General features: G+C 27.6%; 2 protein-coding genes and 1 long non-coding RNA gene across 3 annotated transcripts; 2 read left to right on the top strand and 1 right to left on the bottom strand.

The window, feature by feature from the left end:
* Positions 1 to 1,823: 1,823 nt before the first annotated feature.
* Positions 1,824 to 2,851, top strand: LOC130825461 (dehydration-responsive element-binding protein 1E-like). Its single transcript, XM_057690703.1, has one exon. It carries the CDS (start codon positions 1,912 to 1,914, stop codon positions 2,566 to 2,568), a length of 657 nt encoding a protein of 218 aa, XP_057546686.1. The 5' UTR covers positions 1,824 to 1,911; the 3' UTR covers positions 2,569 to 2,851.
* Positions 2,852 to 12,664: 9,813 nt separating this feature from the next.
* LOC130824923 (LOB domain-containing protein 24-like) lies at positions 12,665 to 14,554 on the top strand. Its single transcript, XM_057689945.1, has 2 exons — positions 12,665 to 12,823; positions 14,255 to 14,554. Exons 1-2 carry the CDS (start codon positions 12,665 to 12,667, stop codon positions 14,552 to 14,554), a joined length of 459 nt encoding a protein of 152 aa, XP_057545928.1.
* Positions 14,555 to 15,686: 1,132 nt separating this feature from the next.
* On the bottom strand, positions 15,687 to 16,617 carry LOC130825460 (uncharacterized). Its single transcript, XR_009046901.1, has 2 exons — positions 16,431 to 16,617; positions 15,687 to 15,998 (listed from the first exon to the last, which is right to left on the bottom strand). It is a non-coding gene; the product is annotated as an uncharacterized LOC130825460 (long non-coding RNA).
* Positions 16,618 to 17,893: the final 1,276 nt, after the last annotated feature.

Here is a 17,893-nt window from a genome sequence, read left to right as displayed (position 1 = left end):
AAGCACATGTAAATTGAAAACCAATTATTAGTGCTATCTCATCAGCCCAAGCATGTAAATCATCTACAGAATCAAATTTTCTATCGGTAACATATCTATCAGAATAATCTACATTATCCCCTAAGTTTTCAAAGTCCTGCAAATAATAATTATAATAACATTATCATAATATAATAATATATAAAATGTATGAGTAAATAAAATCATTTATTATAATATTTAATAAATAATAATAATTTAAAAATAATATAATAAATAAGAAGAATTAACTTATCAAAAAAATAATTAAAAAAATTAAAATAAATTATTTAAATTCAAATCTAATTATTATAATAACATTATCATAATATAATAATATATGAAAATAAAATAATATATTACAACATTTATGAAATAAAAATAACTTAAAAAATAAATTAATTAAACAAAATAAATTTTATAATTCGAATTTAAAAAAAAAAAAAATTTATACCAGTCGCACAAAAAGTGCGACTCTACCTAGGTCCAGTTGCACTTTTTGTGCGACTGGTATTATTATTATTATTATTATTATTATTATTATTATTATTATTATTATTAAAATTTTCGAATTAAAAAAATTCAACACTAATTATTATAATAACTTTATCATAATATAATAATATATTAAAATTAAATAATTTATTACAACATTTGTTAAATAATAATAACTTAAAAAAATAAATTAATTGAACAAAAGAAATTTTATAATTCGAAATTCAAAAAAAAAAAAACAAAAATTGAACCAGTCGCACAAAAAGTGCGACTCAGCCTAGGTCCAGTCGCACATTTTGTGCGACTGGCCTTTCTGGAATTTTTTTAAAATTTTGAATCAATTAATTACTTACCGCATCGTTATCATGCTCGTTTTCATATACCATTGTTGTTAGATGTACGGTTTTAGCTTGTTTAAATTAACGTAGTGTTTTTAGAAAAGTTTTTAGAGAGATAGTACCTTGTTTAAGTTCGTATATACTACAAGAACGCCTCTGAAAATTCAATATATATAGAGTCGCGATAATAATGTTATTAAGTGATTATAATGTTATTAATTGATTATAGTGTTATTAAGTGTGATTTACATTTGTTAAACATATTTTAAGTCCAATAACAATTTCGTAATTTTTTAAAGGGGTGATGATAAAATGAAAAGTACGGGAATAAATAATAACACCCTTTGGAAAAAGCCTCGGTACGGGCATACGTCAATAGTGAATACTGGTTAGTGGTCACACTTCAAGTGGGCCTTTAAATTTGACCGATGAGTCATAACAGTCGCTTTCAGTGGTTTAAAAATACTACTGTCCCATTTGATTTTTTTTATTTGTCGAGATAATATTTTAACATATAATATGTTAAATTATTCTTAATTAAAAATTATAAAAAGTTATATTAATAACTTTATATTGAGACGAGTTAAACAAGATTCAACATGAGTATGTTTTAATTTTTAGATTAAAAGTAAAATACGAATTAAGAATGATAAATAAATAGTTTTAAAAAAATAGACAATTAGGCTAAATAGAAATTAGTAATATTTTATTTCCAAAAACCCTACACAATAGCAAAAAAAAATAAAATAAAATAAAGATTTAAAGCAGCTGGGACCAATTCAAACTTTACTTTGGAAGCTCAGTGGAACTCCCCCTGCTTACTTAATTTTCATCATGTCTTTTGCAGCATCCTTAAACACCATACCAGGCACCAGCTGTATCCTTGGTAACCTCCGTGTTTACGGCTTTTCCCCATACTTCTACTATACTATCAAGTGTTTACTTAATCTTCACCATAATATCCATAGCCATATGTATATATATCCCCAACTCCAACAAAATTATTCAACAACACACAAACACAAAACAAAAACAACACAAACACATAAAATAATAAAAGATGGACATATTTTATAATAACAAAAGATCACCCTCTGAGAACATGAGCCCGCCCTCGACAGACGAGGAAGGCGGGCTCATGTTAGCTTCAGAGTACCCAAAAAAACGTGCGGGCCGAAAAAAGTTTAAAGAGACGAGACACCCTGTTTACAGGGGTGTCCGTCAGAGGAACTCTGGTAAATGGGTATGTGAAGTTCGAGAACCAAACAAAAAAACCCGAATTTGGCTCGGGACATTTCCGACAGCTGAAATGGCTGCTCGTGCTCATGATGTAGCTGCCATGGCTCTTAGAGGTCGTCATGGAGCTTGTTTAAACTTTGCTGATTCCGCTTGGAGATTACCAGTTCCTGCTTCGAATGACACGAAGGATATTCAGCGTGCTGCGGCGGAGGCTGCAGAAGCATTCCGGCCTCCACCGCAGCCTACTGAAGCGGAGGAGATGACTGTTTTTCAGGCCACGGCCGAATCGAATCAGAATGTTGATAATGTTTACTACATGGATGAAGATTATGGATCACCTGGACTTTTAGCAGAAATGTATCATGGAATGGGAATGTTACCTCCACCTCAGTTAACTGGTTGTAGTAGTAGTACTTATGATGATGAAGAAATGGGGTATGGAAATGCTGATTTATCATTATGGAGTTATTCAATGTAATGAAAATACTTATAATTATTAGCTAGTTATAATTAGATGGAGTACTTAAGGGTGTACTCATTTGGTAGTTATTGTTTACCAAGTTTTTGATTGGTAATGGTGAATTTGGAGTGTAGATATTGTTGTGTAAGTAAGTGTGCTAAAAAGGGATGGACAATCCAAATAAGGAATAATTGCATGAATGATTGTACTCTACTTGTTTACTATTATATGTCTGTAAAAGGCAAACACGTGTGTTAAAAAGCAGAGTATGAAGTTGTATAAAAATGCTACTTTTGTTGATAAGAGCTATCATTACTCCATATTTTACAACTGTTTGAAATGACTTTCCATTATTTTTTTAGTTTGACTAATGCATTTTTATAAAATTTTTTTGTTGAATTATATACTTCATCTTACTATTTAATATTTATAGATATTTCATATTACATACAATATTATTTTTTTTTTTGACAAAGATAATTTAATAACTATCTATTTTATCAATATTTTATTTCTACCCTACATATCACTATCAATTATACCTTATCACTTTAGTTACTTAATTTACTCACCACCAACTACTTACTTTTAATTACACAATGTTTGGTGTTGTTGGGTAAATGCATGATAATAAGCACGTTATGAATTGATTTTGTTAAATTGTGTTGGATTAAATGCTTGATATTGTTTGATAAATACTTGATCATTATCGGTAAATTTCCAGTGATGATAGGGTGTTAAAACTGATGAAATTAATGCATCATTGAGTAACCACGTTCATTGCCACATTGGACTTGACTACAATTTAGGCTGATAGATAAGTAATATCTTTGTCACATGTCATTTCAATTATAGTGATTTGATAAGATTTCCACTTCAATTACTACCTTGTTTTGTTTTAGTTACAACATAACAAGATTGTCGGTTTTTCATTTTCGAAAATGGCAATGTCAGTAATTTATTCAATAATGGCAAACCCTAGATATGTTTTGTGTCACTGCCACTTGTGGTTACTCGAGAAGAGCCTGAAGTTGTTACTTGTGTGTTAATTAAAATAATGTGAACCCTTTTTTATGAGAAAAATGACACAAGTGAAACTTGGGAATATAATGATGAATGATGTTAATTAAATTAATCTTTTAAAAACCACCTTAATGACTTATGTGGAGAGGTGTGTAAACAAAGGATGTCAAGTGATGTGATCAACAATGTGGTTCTTGGTTTTTCAGAATTGAAGATTAAGATTGGGTTAGACCTTAAAGCTTATGATTGACGTAAATTCCCAAAGAGTATAATTGTATTTTGGTGGGAATATAATTTAGTGGGAAATTCTATTTTGGTTGGAACTTATAAAGTTTTCCCTTTTTGTAAGAAATCAAAATTTCTCTGTGAAATGATTACATATTCTCTTTCCCTTATAAAATATGATTGTTACTTGCTGGTTTTATTTGCATTTTCCTTTTCCCTTCAAATCAGAATATCACTTTAAGGGTTAAAATGATCTTCTAACACCATAAATACTCTTTTCTTAATTGATCTGCCAAACTCTATTGTAGCAAGAAAAACAGAACAGATGAAATACTCCCTTGTTTTCACCCAGTGTGTTCTATTTAACTTTTCATTATTTTTAGGGGGTCAAATGGAAACACGTGTGAAAGAAAAAATATAGTGTTTTTTTAATTTTAATATGGGTAAAGTGGGATTAGTTAGTGTAAAGGCGTAAAAAAATTAAGTTTAATAAGAGTAAATTAGTAAAGTTAACATACTAAAAATAGAAATGACACATTTAAGGTGACTTGATCAAATAAGGAAATAAGACACTTAGGCTGAATAGGAGGGAGTATTAATTATCCATCACTAATAACAAAATTAGAACTATAACAATAATAAAAAATTCATGAGTGTAATCAAATTACAAACTTTAATGCGTGACTAGACTGGTTAGTAAGAAAATAATATTTTAAAGTACAGCTAGTCTTGGATGCGATGGTCTCAATATGAGACGAACAACCCAATCAGCTCAAAATAGTTTTCCTCACTATATGTTCAATACTTGATCTATTTAAGGTCATAATTGATAACTTTAAGGTTAAAATTGATTTTTAAATTGATCATTTTAAGGTTTGAAATGATCATTTTTAGATTAAAATCAAAATTTTTCACAACAAAGTAGCCATGAACCTTTGATCTTTTTTCTAAAAGCATTCATTTAATGGATTATTTTAAGGTCCGAATTGATCATTTTCAAATCAAAAAAAATGAAATTTTTATAACAAAGCAGCCATGAACTCTTGATTATTTTCAAGAGCATTCATCGAATCATTTGGCATCGACACTTTCTCCGCCTTCACATCAAGGGTAAGCAAATACTACACCTACAACTTTATTTTCAAGTTCATCATGAACAGAAACTGTTGAGGAAAGAGCAATATTACTATTATTGATCAATGATTAAAGAGTACAAGTACTCTTATGTTCACAGTATAAAAACAAGGTTTTATCGCGTCACATCGCCCACGTTGTAAAGGTTTTCAAAACAAAGGAATCGATATTTCCTGTGTTGTAAAGGTGTAAAAAACCGTACTTTTGGCCGTATCAAGGAATATCTTATGATTCGACTGATATTTAGCCGTTATGGTAACTGCATCACTTTTGTTACCGCATCACTGTTTCGCTACCGGGATCATGACCGTTATTGCATTTTTACACTATGCTTATGTTCCATTAGAACCATCATGTTGCATTGAATAAGAAGACTTGTATTGTGTAATGGTTTTAACACTATTATTGATAGTGTTATTGACCATTTATTTGTTATTTAAAATTCATCTATAGAATGTAGAATAATACCATTTTATAACTTCTTTTGAAATGATGAAAATTGAACCATATTTAGGTAGAAATTGATAAGTTTAACGTCAAAATTAATCACTTATAGGTTAAAATTGAAATCTTTTATATCAATTGATTTGTTTAAGGTTTACTTTAAGTTGAAATTGATAACTTTAAAGTCAAAATTGATAAATGCCAAAAATGAAAGCATGTGAGGCTGTTACACGCACAAATTGAACGGCTCAAATTGACGGTCTCATTAGACCAAGTTTTTGTATTTAAAGTATTATCTAATTTAACGATTGCTTCATGTACCAATAATTTATGACTTTGATCATTGTCTATCTAATTACTTTTATCCAGCTCAAGGTTAATAATAAGGAAGCACTATTTTACTTGAAGACGTCAACTTATAGTACTTGAAATATTTCAATGTAAACGATGCACTATTTTACTTTTATAAGAGACTAGATATGGAGTAATATACTAGATATTTTAACTAATTCTATCAATTCTTTAACCTTTTATACATGAGAGATATAAGTTTAATAAGGAGACCCTAAGTATTGCCCAATATAATAATAATCTTAGCCGATTTCAATATATTTATGTGTGTGCTCTTAAAAATTATAAATTTTAGTTATTGTCCATTCTTATTGGTTCATATGCTCTAGCAAATTAATATAAATTAATAAAGTACCACTATTATTATCTCCATAATATTTACCTAATAATGTCGAAAATATCTTAGACAATTCCTATAATCTTTTTTTTGTCCATAGACAAAGTTTCGATTTCAAAATTCTATAAACTTGTTTAATGCACGAAATTGTCCATACCTTACAACCATCATTACCCATAATATTTTCCCAAATTCTATTTCTTAATTTGTGAGTATGAAATTACAAAACAGTGAGTAGCTCTATAACTATTTGAGCATCATCATGCAATTTGTAATTAACTCATCAAGTAGCCCATAAACCAGTCTTAGCTTGATCAAGAATTTATTCAATATTATAAAGTGCGGCCCTTGAGACGATAAAAGTTAAATCAAGTTATTATGGTAGTAATGAAATACTCATGTTATAGGAATCTATAAATATTTGAAGGTGTTTGTTAAGTGTATTTTAGGTTTGCTTTTTTGTTGGCTTTTAGTTTTTTAGTTAGTCAAAATACAAAAAAGTATGTTTTGTAAATGGATTTTCAATAAGCTAAAAAGTTTTTCTTTAAGCCAAACTGAAAAAGATAACTTAGTTGACTTTTTTCATTGACTTTTAGATTGTTGGTCAACATTTTCTCTAATAAATAATCAATAACCAATACATAATTTTTCTGAATATCTGATCTCTAGAAATTACTAGCTTATTTAGCTAGTTTAAAAGCTAACAAAAAGCCAATATTTTCATCTAATCAAACAAGCCAACAAATAAATAACTGCCAACAATCAATAACTGTTTTCTAAACACCCAATATAATAATTATATTACTAAAAATCGATAATATCATTTGGTCATGTTGCAATATATCTTTTGAATATCCATATACTTAATTAGAGATCTCTATGTCTCCATATCCAATGGAACTGCACTATAAGTCACAACGTATAGTTTAATGATTTAGATTAGGTGCTCATATTGTGTGTAATTTTTGTTCATCATATAGGGTTCTACGTATGAAAACAATTTTCATAGTTCTATAATGAAATGCACAAACTATTTAAACATTTTATTTATAACTAAATAAGGATTAAATATAAGCAACTTCAAATGATTTTTTGTGATGAAGAAAAAGTATATAGAATAAGTTTTTATCGTAAACATAAAGTAAACAATCTGAACACACTTTCACAATTGCTCAATTCGCATTGATCGATATTACGATCATACTACGATTGAGAAAAAATTTAGTTAAAACATCAATAATATTCTCCTTATTGTGAACCTTGCAAACAACATCTATTATAAAAGGATGGAAAATCCAGATATGTAATAATTGCATGATTTATTGTACTCTACTAGTGTACTGCTTCCTCCATTCTGAAATACTTGCTACATTACGGTTTTTGACATTAATTATTATTTAAGCTTATTTCATATATTGCGACTAATGTGTAACGATAAATACTGTCAACTGACATCTTTTTTGAATCGTTTAATTGTATACTTTCATAATATTAATTTTTTATAATTTTTATATGTGTATAATTCAGTACACATATAAATGATCAAAATAACACATTAAATTGTATAGAAAATGTAGAAGTATAATAGAAAGAGGAAGTATTACAAGTTTGCAAAAGGTAAATACGTGTTAAAAGCACAGTATGAAATTGTATAAAAAAATAAAACTGCTATTTTTGTTGACAAGAGGTATGATTACTCCGTTTTAAAAAAGTGTTTAATGACTTCATTATTTTAATTTAGTTTGACTAATATATTTTTATAGTAACTTTTTGTTAAATTATATTAGATGGGATTAGCAGAATTTCAGATATCAATTATCCAATATCAATTTTAACAAAAATAATAAGAAGTATAAGATCATTGTAATTTAATTATAAACTTGAATGTGTTAATTGACTGTAAATAAGAAAAGAATATTTCCAAGTATAATATATAATTTGATGATCTCTTTTAGTACCATCATTTTATGACTTCAACTGCTGTCTCTTTAATTAGTTTTATGTAGCTAAGGTTAATGATAAGGATATATTATTTTGTTGGTTCTGAAATTTAATATCAGTGACTATTTTCTTCCCTACTTCTTACTGGTATCGAATAAGAGAAGAAAAATAACAGAGGAAATTTTTTTGTGATGCTAAAATTGCCGCATCATTTTCTGAGTTTTCTCATATATATATATATATATATATATATATATATATATATATATATATATATATATATATATATATATATATATATATATATATATATATATATATCAAAACAACAGACAAAAAGTTCTAAATAAAGTATACAACCACGTTTAGAGAGTAACTGCACACTAAAAATAACTTCTACTCTATTCTCAACCACACGCTAGAATGAACTGACAACCTAACTTGTAATCTGAATAAAAAATAACTTTGCAGAAAATAAACAAAACAAATACTGAACACATCTTTCTAACATCAAGATTAAATCATCATATTTTATGGTACTTGAAGATTTCATTGTATACGATGCATTATTTTACTTTTACGGGAGATTAGATATGGAGTAATAAGACTAGGAATTTCAATTAACTCTATCAATTCTCTAACATTCTATACATGAGAGATATAAGGTTTTGCGAGACACTCTCTTACGGTACGATTGCTCAGATAAAAGAAGTTCAATCAGTTAAATTATAATTTTCTTACAATATATAATCACTAATGATTAATTTAAGGTCATAATTAATATCTTTAAGGTCAAAATTCATGTCTTTAAAAAAAATAAAAAATTCTAAAATAAAAAAAATTTATTTTGACTTAAAAGAGATCAATTCTGACATTAAATTAATCAATTTCAACTTTATGTACATAATCGAAAGTAGATCAATTATGATCTTTTAAAGTGATCAATTTCTACTTTAAAAATTTATAACTGATCATTTATAATTTATTACTTAAAGGTCGAAATTGACCACTTTAAGATTATATTCATTCCTTTAATGCTATAATGAACTCGTTTAAGATTATAACTTATAATCCAATAGTGTACAGGTGATCGATGAATTATAACTTAGCACTATAAGTTTATATTGATCGCTTAAAGGTTGTAATTGATAGTTTTTAAACTTGTTAGTAAGTAAAAGTTATTAGCTCTAATATTATAATTAATCACTTTAATATCAAAATTGATCACTTTTTAGGCCAAAGTGAAATTATTTTTGTAAAAAAAATTTTGAATTTGAGTCAGCTTATTAGTACCGTCTCATATTGAGTTCGTCACTTAGAAGTTTTTGTGTATAGAGTTGATCATAAGGAGACCATAATTATAGCTAAATGTTACAATAATTTTGGTCAATTTTAAATTAATTATGTGTGACCTCTAAAAAAAATAAAATCTTTAGTTATTGTTCATTCTTATTGGCTCAATCGTAATATTTATTTTCTAACTTGTAAATGTTAATAAATAAAGTACCACAGTTATTTAATCTATAATATTTACCTAATTATATTTAGTAATTGATAGTTGTCATCTTCTGAAAATATTTGTTTTCCTCCTTTTAACAAAGATGATGTCATTGAATAAGGATGACAATAAAAATCTTACATGCCAAGAATGATTATAAGATGATTAGTTTGATACCATCTATCTATGTATTATACTAAAGCAAAACACAGCTTATATAAGCAACTTTAAAAACTAATGAGTTGTCACTTGTCATCATCTCAAGAGATTTTTTCCCTTGTTTTAGGAAAAATAATGTCATTGAATAAGAATGAATATAGTAAAATTTCAAACGGTAACATCGAACTTTCATGAAATACCTGTGGTACCACTTTTGTAAGAATTTTCCACATGATAGCATCCAATTTATCTCGTATCTAACCGCCGTAGCATTTTCTGTTAAATTCTTGTCAATTTCCGTTTAATTCACCATTTTGACGTTTCTACCCTTATTAAGTGTTGGTTGTTGCCTTTATAATTTGCCATAAACCATTTTTATGCTCTGAAATGTTTAATTCACCGTTTAATTCATCAAAGCTCTTAAATGATGTAACGATTTTATTTTAAATTTAAATTATTGTCTTTATAATTTACCCTAATTAAGTACATATGTATTAGTACACCTTTTGAACTTTATAATCCTAGTTAAGTACATTAAGTGAACATTATAGCTTAATGCTTCTTTAATAGTGATTAAAGCACATTTTGTCAAAAATGCCAACAATTTGAATGAAAACAAAATTGTTACAACATTTGAGAGTGTTGATGAATCAAACGTTGAATTAAATGTCAAAATGGTGAATGAAATATTTGAGAGCATAAAAATGATTTAGGAAAAATTATAAAAACAACAACCAACTCTTAATAAGTATAAAAACGTCGAGATGTTGAACTAGACAGAAATTGACAAGACTTGGGATAAGAGCAGTTAGAGACGACATATCCATGTTCCAGACTTCTGATGTCCGCTATTTTTCTTTTAGTGTCTGTAACCTCATGCTATTATTGTTTTCTTTCTTTTAGTTCTGTATATTCCTCTGTAGTAGCTCTCCTTTTTATAGGCCTTTAAGTTATCTTGCACGTGTAATCACTTCTCTTTATCTTCTTTGAGTCGGGGGACTCCTTTGGCTGGCTCTCCTTTGTGGGTATGATTTGCCGCCGTCTTTCCCTCCCCAGACCCTGGCCTTAGTTCTCTATGCGTAGGATATACTGGGTAGGATGATGATGATGATGGTAATGATGATGATGACAAGAATTTAACGGAAAATGCTACGAAAATTAGATATAGCATAAACTGGATACTACAATGTGGAAAAATCTTACAAAAGTGCTACCACTAGCGTTACATAAAAGTTCGATGATACCATGTGGAATTTCCACTTAATACAAGAATCTTACATGCTAAAAATGATCATAAGATGATTAATTTGATATCATCATTAAAAACTTTAGTTGGAACTATTACATATGTTAAAATTTGAAAAACAATGCAATAAATATGTAATAAAGATGCACATATTATCTTTGATTTTTAATTTACAACTCAGCATTGATCTATGATTCATTTAAAAAATATTTATTCATTTACAAATTTAATTATATTATTTTTAAATATAATAAAAAAAATTAAAAGTTCACTGAAATGATTATAACTTCAATAATAATTATATGATATATAATCTACACCATTCAGGCCAAGTGACCGTTAACCAACCCAAATGACCTTTGATCAACCTAAATGATCGTTGACCATTTCTAATCATCTTTGACTTTTGTTGACAATCCCTAATCACCTTTGTCTTTCCAAATTATCAATAGTACCCTTGTGTTTTAGCACTTTAACATCGTGTCTACTCGTCGTAACGAGATTTTTTCAAAAAATGCACGTTGCGATTACCCTTATGGGATAACTCTTGTGGAAATCCGGTCGAAACAAGTACCTATTTTCAAGCATGTAGACCGAAAAAGATATTTAACGTCATTTTTATCCATCATGGCGATATTTTTTCAATAAATGGACATCGTGATTATCCTTATGGGCTAATTCTTTCGAAAAATTTGGTTTAAACAAGTACTTATTTGTTTATTTGTTGACACGTAGGCCGAAAAAGGATATTCAACGTCGTGTTTACCCATCGTAACGATATTGTTTCAAAAAATATAAGTAATCTGGGTTTCTGATAGAGTTATTTCATAAGGTTAATTGCGACGTTCATTTTATGAAAAAAATATAATTATGATGGGTAAAAACGACGTTAAAGTCTAAACCACAAGGGTACTATTGATAATTAGGAAAGTCAACGGTATTTAGAAATGTTCAACAAAAGTTAAAAGTGATTAGTAATAGTCAACGGTCATTTAGGCTGGTCAAAGGTCATTTGGGTTGGCCAACGGTCACTTTGCCTGAATGGTGTAAGTTTTGATACTTTGGTAACAGTTATTCGCAAAAACAAACTTTGAGACTATAATTTGCAAAAGTTCTAAATTTAAATGCTGTTATTCGCAAATTACTCTAAAATGTAATATTATGCCGAACTTATTCAATTTATTCGTTTTGTTACATCAAATGAAAACATCATGCCTCGTACAGGGATTATCTAGTTTATGACTAACCAATACTTAATACTTGTTTTTACAAATGATTCTTATATTAAGTTTTAATACCTTAGTATAACTTGTAAGCTACTTTGTAACTTTGCTGGCCACCCTAAATAAAAATTGTAACATTTTAATGTACCGCTATATTTTAATCTAGTAATTTATTTCATTAAAAGTATGAATTAAATCTCCATTACAACGCATTATAATGGAGTTTTATCACTATAACGGCTAAATTATTCCATTAACCTAATTACAAGGGTAAAATAATTTTCCAAAAATGGTGCAATTTTTGAATAATTTTAGCCGTTAGGAAACTCTTTTCCCTCCATAACTTGCTCCATTAGCATCTCTATACAAAATTAAATCCAAGACTCTATAAAATTCTTGATTGTTATTACATTTGATACACAAAAGATTTATAAAATCTAACATCTTATAAAATCTTACATCTATAAAATAATTATAGATATTAATATTTATTAATATAACTAAATTGAATTATTTTATATTATACATATATAATGTCTAGTAATAATACTCGTTGTGCAGCCTGCAAATATTTGAGAAAAAAATGTCCTTCAGATTGCATATATTCTCCTTATTTCCCCTCAAATGACCCCCAAAGATTTGAAAACGTCCATAAAATCTATGGTGCAAGCAATATTGCCAGAATGCTCCAGGTAAAATTTTTCTATATTTTTCAGATCACCTTTTTTTTCAGGAACCATATTAATTTTTTTGCCTTTTCTTTTATGTTCTTATTTATGTAAATTTATATTATATTAAAGATTTTATGTTTATACATGATAATAATTATTAATTAATATGGTTGTATTGCATTGATAAGTCCTTATACTATTAGAAAGAAATATAATAGTGATTGGTGCATAATTATATGATTATTATTTAGTTATACCTAATTAATATTAATATTCACAAGTAGGGATGGTCATGGGGTGTGGTCAGATCTGGACCCAAAACCTTTATTTTTTATTGATTCAGACCCGGATTCGGACCCTAAGGGCTTAAAATTTTAAGACTCAGATCCAAACTTTTCGAATCTAATGGGTCTAGGGTTCTTAATAATTGCTTAATGGATCTAAACAAATCTATATGATTTGTCACACTTGAACCTTTTATAACTCATTAGCGTATTTTACAAATATTAAATACTAATTATATAAATATATATAAATAGAAAAGTCACAAAATAATAAGAATGTAAGATAATTTAGTACGAATTAGCATATGCATATATATATATATATATATATATATATATATATATATATATATATATATATATATATATATATATAAATGGGATACTGGGGTGGGGTGGAAGGAAGTCAGATTAATAGACAAAAGTCATAAAATAGTGTAAGACTATTTAATAATTACAAGGGTTCGGTTCTGGGGGCGGGTTCAGGGTCCGGGTCTGGATCTGGGTCCCTAGACACTTAAAAAGAGGCGGGTCAAACAGGGTCCTTGACCCCATAACCATCCATATTGACTAATTACAAGTTTGGTTTGAAGGCAAATATTTATCCTATAGACTATAGTTAGGAAGGTCATATGTATTTGATATAATCTGTATTACAACTAAAAAGTTATTTCTGAATAACCTTCATTTAGAATTATCAAATTTCGGCCTAGCTAATTTAAAACTAATCTAAAATTCGACTAAAAATTATTGGATTATAACTTGGAAATTAATACTAGTAACCTGATAAAGATTCGAAGAAAAATTAATCAATATTTATTTGTTAAACCTTGAAAGTAGTATTTAATTATGTCCTTTAATAATGACAAATAGTATTATTATATACTCTTATATTAAATAATTGTAATGATAAGAATATTATTTTACACCTTGACCTATTGGATTGATTTGAAACCCACCTAAATTGAACATGCTTTTGGAAACGGAGACTACTCCGTCGTCTGTCCCAAAACTTTGCCACTGATTATTAATATTTTTAATTAGATATAATAATTTTTATATTGAGATAAATTAAATGAGATTTCTGTAAACTATATTCAAACTTATAGATTAGAAATAAAGTATAAATTGTGATCAATTGTTGAAGAGTGTGGTTGTGATGATGCAGAAGCTTCCGATGAAGTTGAGGGAAGAAGCAGCTAATTCACTACACTATGAAGCTCATTGCAGAGTTAATGATCCTGTTTATGGTTGTGTTGGAATCATTTACCAATTACAACAAGAATTAAATGAGGCATTTAACCAACTAGTCAAGACCCAAACTGAGATTGCATTCTACCTCAATTTTTATGGGCTTTCTCATGAATCCATTGATGATCCACGTGTCTTTCAAGAAGACTATTCCTTTGGTTTTGGAAGCTCTTATACTCGGCCCAATACTTATGGGCTCATGCCATTTGATCCTTAAGTTAAACAAGGTCTAATACTTGTCTCACAATAAGACGTCCTCAAAATAAAGATTTCATATGCTAATAATTGTATCAGTTGAGTTATTTCACCTATGTATGAGACACATTTCCCGTGAAATCATGGAATAAATTTTGATGCTTCTAGATAAATCTTAGTCTAGAAATCAAAAATTTACTTTCCTGTATTTATTTAAAAAGTAAATTAAGTAAAATTTCTTTTTTATGTCAATTTACTAGTAAATGTTTGATTGCGTATGTAATTTTCAACAAAATTAACAATTTCTTAAGACATAAATTTTAATTAACATATACACTCTGAAATTGTTCATAGGAAGAAACTTAATAATTTACATGAAACTGGTTAAGTAATCCACTTATCTTGTGCAATTATGATTTTGTTAATCAAAGAACTTCATATATGTCTCTACAATATATATATATAAATTCTATTACTGTGAAACCTAAACATAAACAAACAATTCTTAACTTTGTTCAATTCAGTGTGAAGACTCAATTCTTTTAACTGATGGTATTCAAAACTTATTTTAACTTAATCAAGAAATTAACAGCGGTAAATCTTGGGTTTAAAGTCTCACGGGGCACCAACAAATAGATGTAATTTCGGCAGAATTTCATTATAACATTAACTACTAAAATTGACGCAATTTTGAGTTGATTCAACCCAAAATATATAAATAAAAAATCTATAAAATCATCAAGAAATTTAATACACTAGAACAAAAATTAATCCGACTCAATATATCACATTCAAAATCAATTCGAACACCGATTACACCACTAATCATTAATAGTATATGAAGTAATACTTTTTAAAAAGGACTCATTTGAGCCCTTCACATAATTTAACCAAAGTGATTAAAATTTAGTAAAATTTATCAAAATATTAAAAAGGTAAAAAAAAACAAAAAAAAAAAAACAAAGCATTTTAGTGATAGAAAAAACTCACTTCTTATGCTCAGTTTTTTGAATGACAAAAAAAACAATACTAAATGTGCATTTTCCAATTTGCTTAATGTAACACCACGGGATTCGAATCGGGGAATTCGAATCGGTGGTGACTACTTATGGAGATTGTAAATTGGCCCCACAGACCAACACAAGTGTTTTCAGTGCATTATGTAGAATCACAAAACAATTCCATTACTTAATTGAATTTGAAACTTCAAAATAAAAACATGTGTTTATAGTTTGGTTCTTGTTTAATACATAGCCAACCTATTAAGCCTCACTCGTACACACCCAACAAAACTTCCCAAGAAATCACCCATCCTAAAATTGATTTCCCATCGAGCACGTTCTTAGCAAATGGACTCCCATAAAAAGAGCATCCACCTTGTTGTTGACATGAGTAGTCTATCGATCCTTTTTACATCTGAGTCTGGGTATCAAACTTAATCACTTTATAATCCTTCTTCTCCATTTCTGCTTCCATTTTAAAATCAAGAACATAAAAATAAACAAAATACAAAAGACTTCACTAAAACCCAAAATAAAGAACAAAAGAACAAAGAAAAGCAGGAAAAATTTAAGAATTCAAGAAAATTAAAAGAAGAAAAAAATCAAGAACATTCTAAACAAAACAAAGAAAAAGTCAAGCACATTCTAAACTAAGAAGAAAAAAAAAGAAGATAATAAAAAAAATGAAATAACATTCTAAAAATTCAAGAACATAAACAAACACATACATCATACCACGACAGGCAAACAACAGAGTACTGAAACCAACAAGGAAGATTATCATTTATTTTTAAATTTTTCTATTGTCCTTCAAAAACATTCAAGAACATAAAAATTAAGATTAAGATCAAAGAACACTTTGTTGAGTATTTTTAGGGATATTATGGCACAACTCACAACCGGCGGGAGGCGACTCTCTGCTGACGGTAGGTGGCAGTTGCTGGAGGTCTAGGGCTGGTCGACTTGGATGCGGGGGAGAGGCGGCGGCGGTGGCCGGACTGCCGGCTCCTATTAGGTAATTTTTAGGGATTTTATTTTTAGGGTTTATGAGAGAGAAAAGAGAAGGAAGCTCATAAATCAGATTCCCAAATAATGGAGTATAGTTTATTAATCATAAAATTATTATTAATATATTGTGAGAAAATAAATTGAAATTCATATTATTAATATATTATTATATAAAACATAATCATAAAATTATGCTCGTATAGTTTATAAGTAACACATAAATAATAATTTTAAAAAAATTTAAATGTTCAATGTCTTTGTAAAATCTTAAATAATATTTTAAGCCTAAAGAACATTTTTTTTACTATAATAATTAACATATAACTTAATTTAAGTATTTTTGTATTATAAACTTATCAAACATAGGTGATAAAAATATCATTTGAAATTTATTTCACCGATATCTTATCCTAATTATTAATTATTATTTACTTAAATAATTAATGTGTAATCTATTTAATTTGTGCAGTTTTTTAATATAGCCATGTAAGTAATATATAAGATTATCTATGAAAAACTTTAAAAATTATTTTCTTTTCTTAATTTATTAAAAATTTATTTTAAAGAAAATTAATAATTTACATAAATAATTAATATATTATTCGATAATTATCCATTGTAATTAAAAGATATTACATATTTTAGAAGATTGTATATGCCAAAAAGTTAGTAGTAAATAAGGTAAAATTTAAAATCTTTTGTAATTAATCAATTAAATAAATCTAATCAGAAAGATATTGATATGCTAAAAAATATTTTCCTAATAAGAAAATGAAAAGAGCGAGAAATATTTTATTATAAAGTCGATATGTGTCGTAATCGTCTCTTCATTAGTATATTGTATCGTTTTTAATATACTTACCAAATTAATGATATTGATTAACATTTTTAGTCACATTATTCTACAGATTTCACAATATTATTCAAAAATTTACATTGGTTTATAAATTTATGAACAATATTATTCTACAGTTATTAAATAAATTTGGAAAATAATTTTGTTATACTAAAATATTATTTTCTTTTATTTTGGAAATAATCTTTGAAATCATATTGAAAAATGATACTAAATAACATTTTAGTCACATTTCAATTTGGAAATAATATAGGAATCATATTGGAAAATAATAAAGTTGTCTAAATGTTATTTTGCACTTTAAATAAATTCTAGTATTTTAGGAAATGATTTTCAATAAATAATAAGCTGCCACGTCACCATAATTGAGTGGGAAAAATACTAAATGAGAGTCTGACATGTGTCAGTCTCGTTTCTTCATTAGTAGTCTTTATAGATAGATTGATTAATTGGTCCAAAATCATATTTGATATAAATAGGTATAAATAATATTTTA

Source organism: Amaranthus tricolor, chromosome 10 (assembly GCF_026212465.1).
Source record: "Amaranthus tricolor cultivar Red isolate AtriRed21 chromosome 10, ASM2621246v1, whole genome shotgun sequence".
NCBI lineage: Eukaryota > Viridiplantae > Streptophyta > Magnoliopsida > Caryophyllales > Amaranthaceae > Amaranthus > Amaranthus tricolor.
Note: the sequence above shows the minus strand (reverse complement) of the source record. Positions and strands in the feature narration are given on the sequence as shown.

Bases quoted from the DNA above. Each gene is read 5' to 3' on its own strand.
- LOC130825461 (XM_057690703.1), top strand. From the start codon at position 1,912: ATGGACATATTTTATAATAACAAAAGATCACCCTCTGAGAACATGAGC.
- LOC130824923 (XM_057689945.1), top strand. From the start codon at position 12,665: ATGTCTAGTAATAATACTCGTTGTGCAGCCTGCAAATATTTGAGAAAA. The intron at 12,824-14,254 runs GTAAAATTTTTC...GTGATGATGCAG, and splicing joins ATATTGCCAGAATGCTCCAG to AAGCTTCCGATGAAGTTGAG.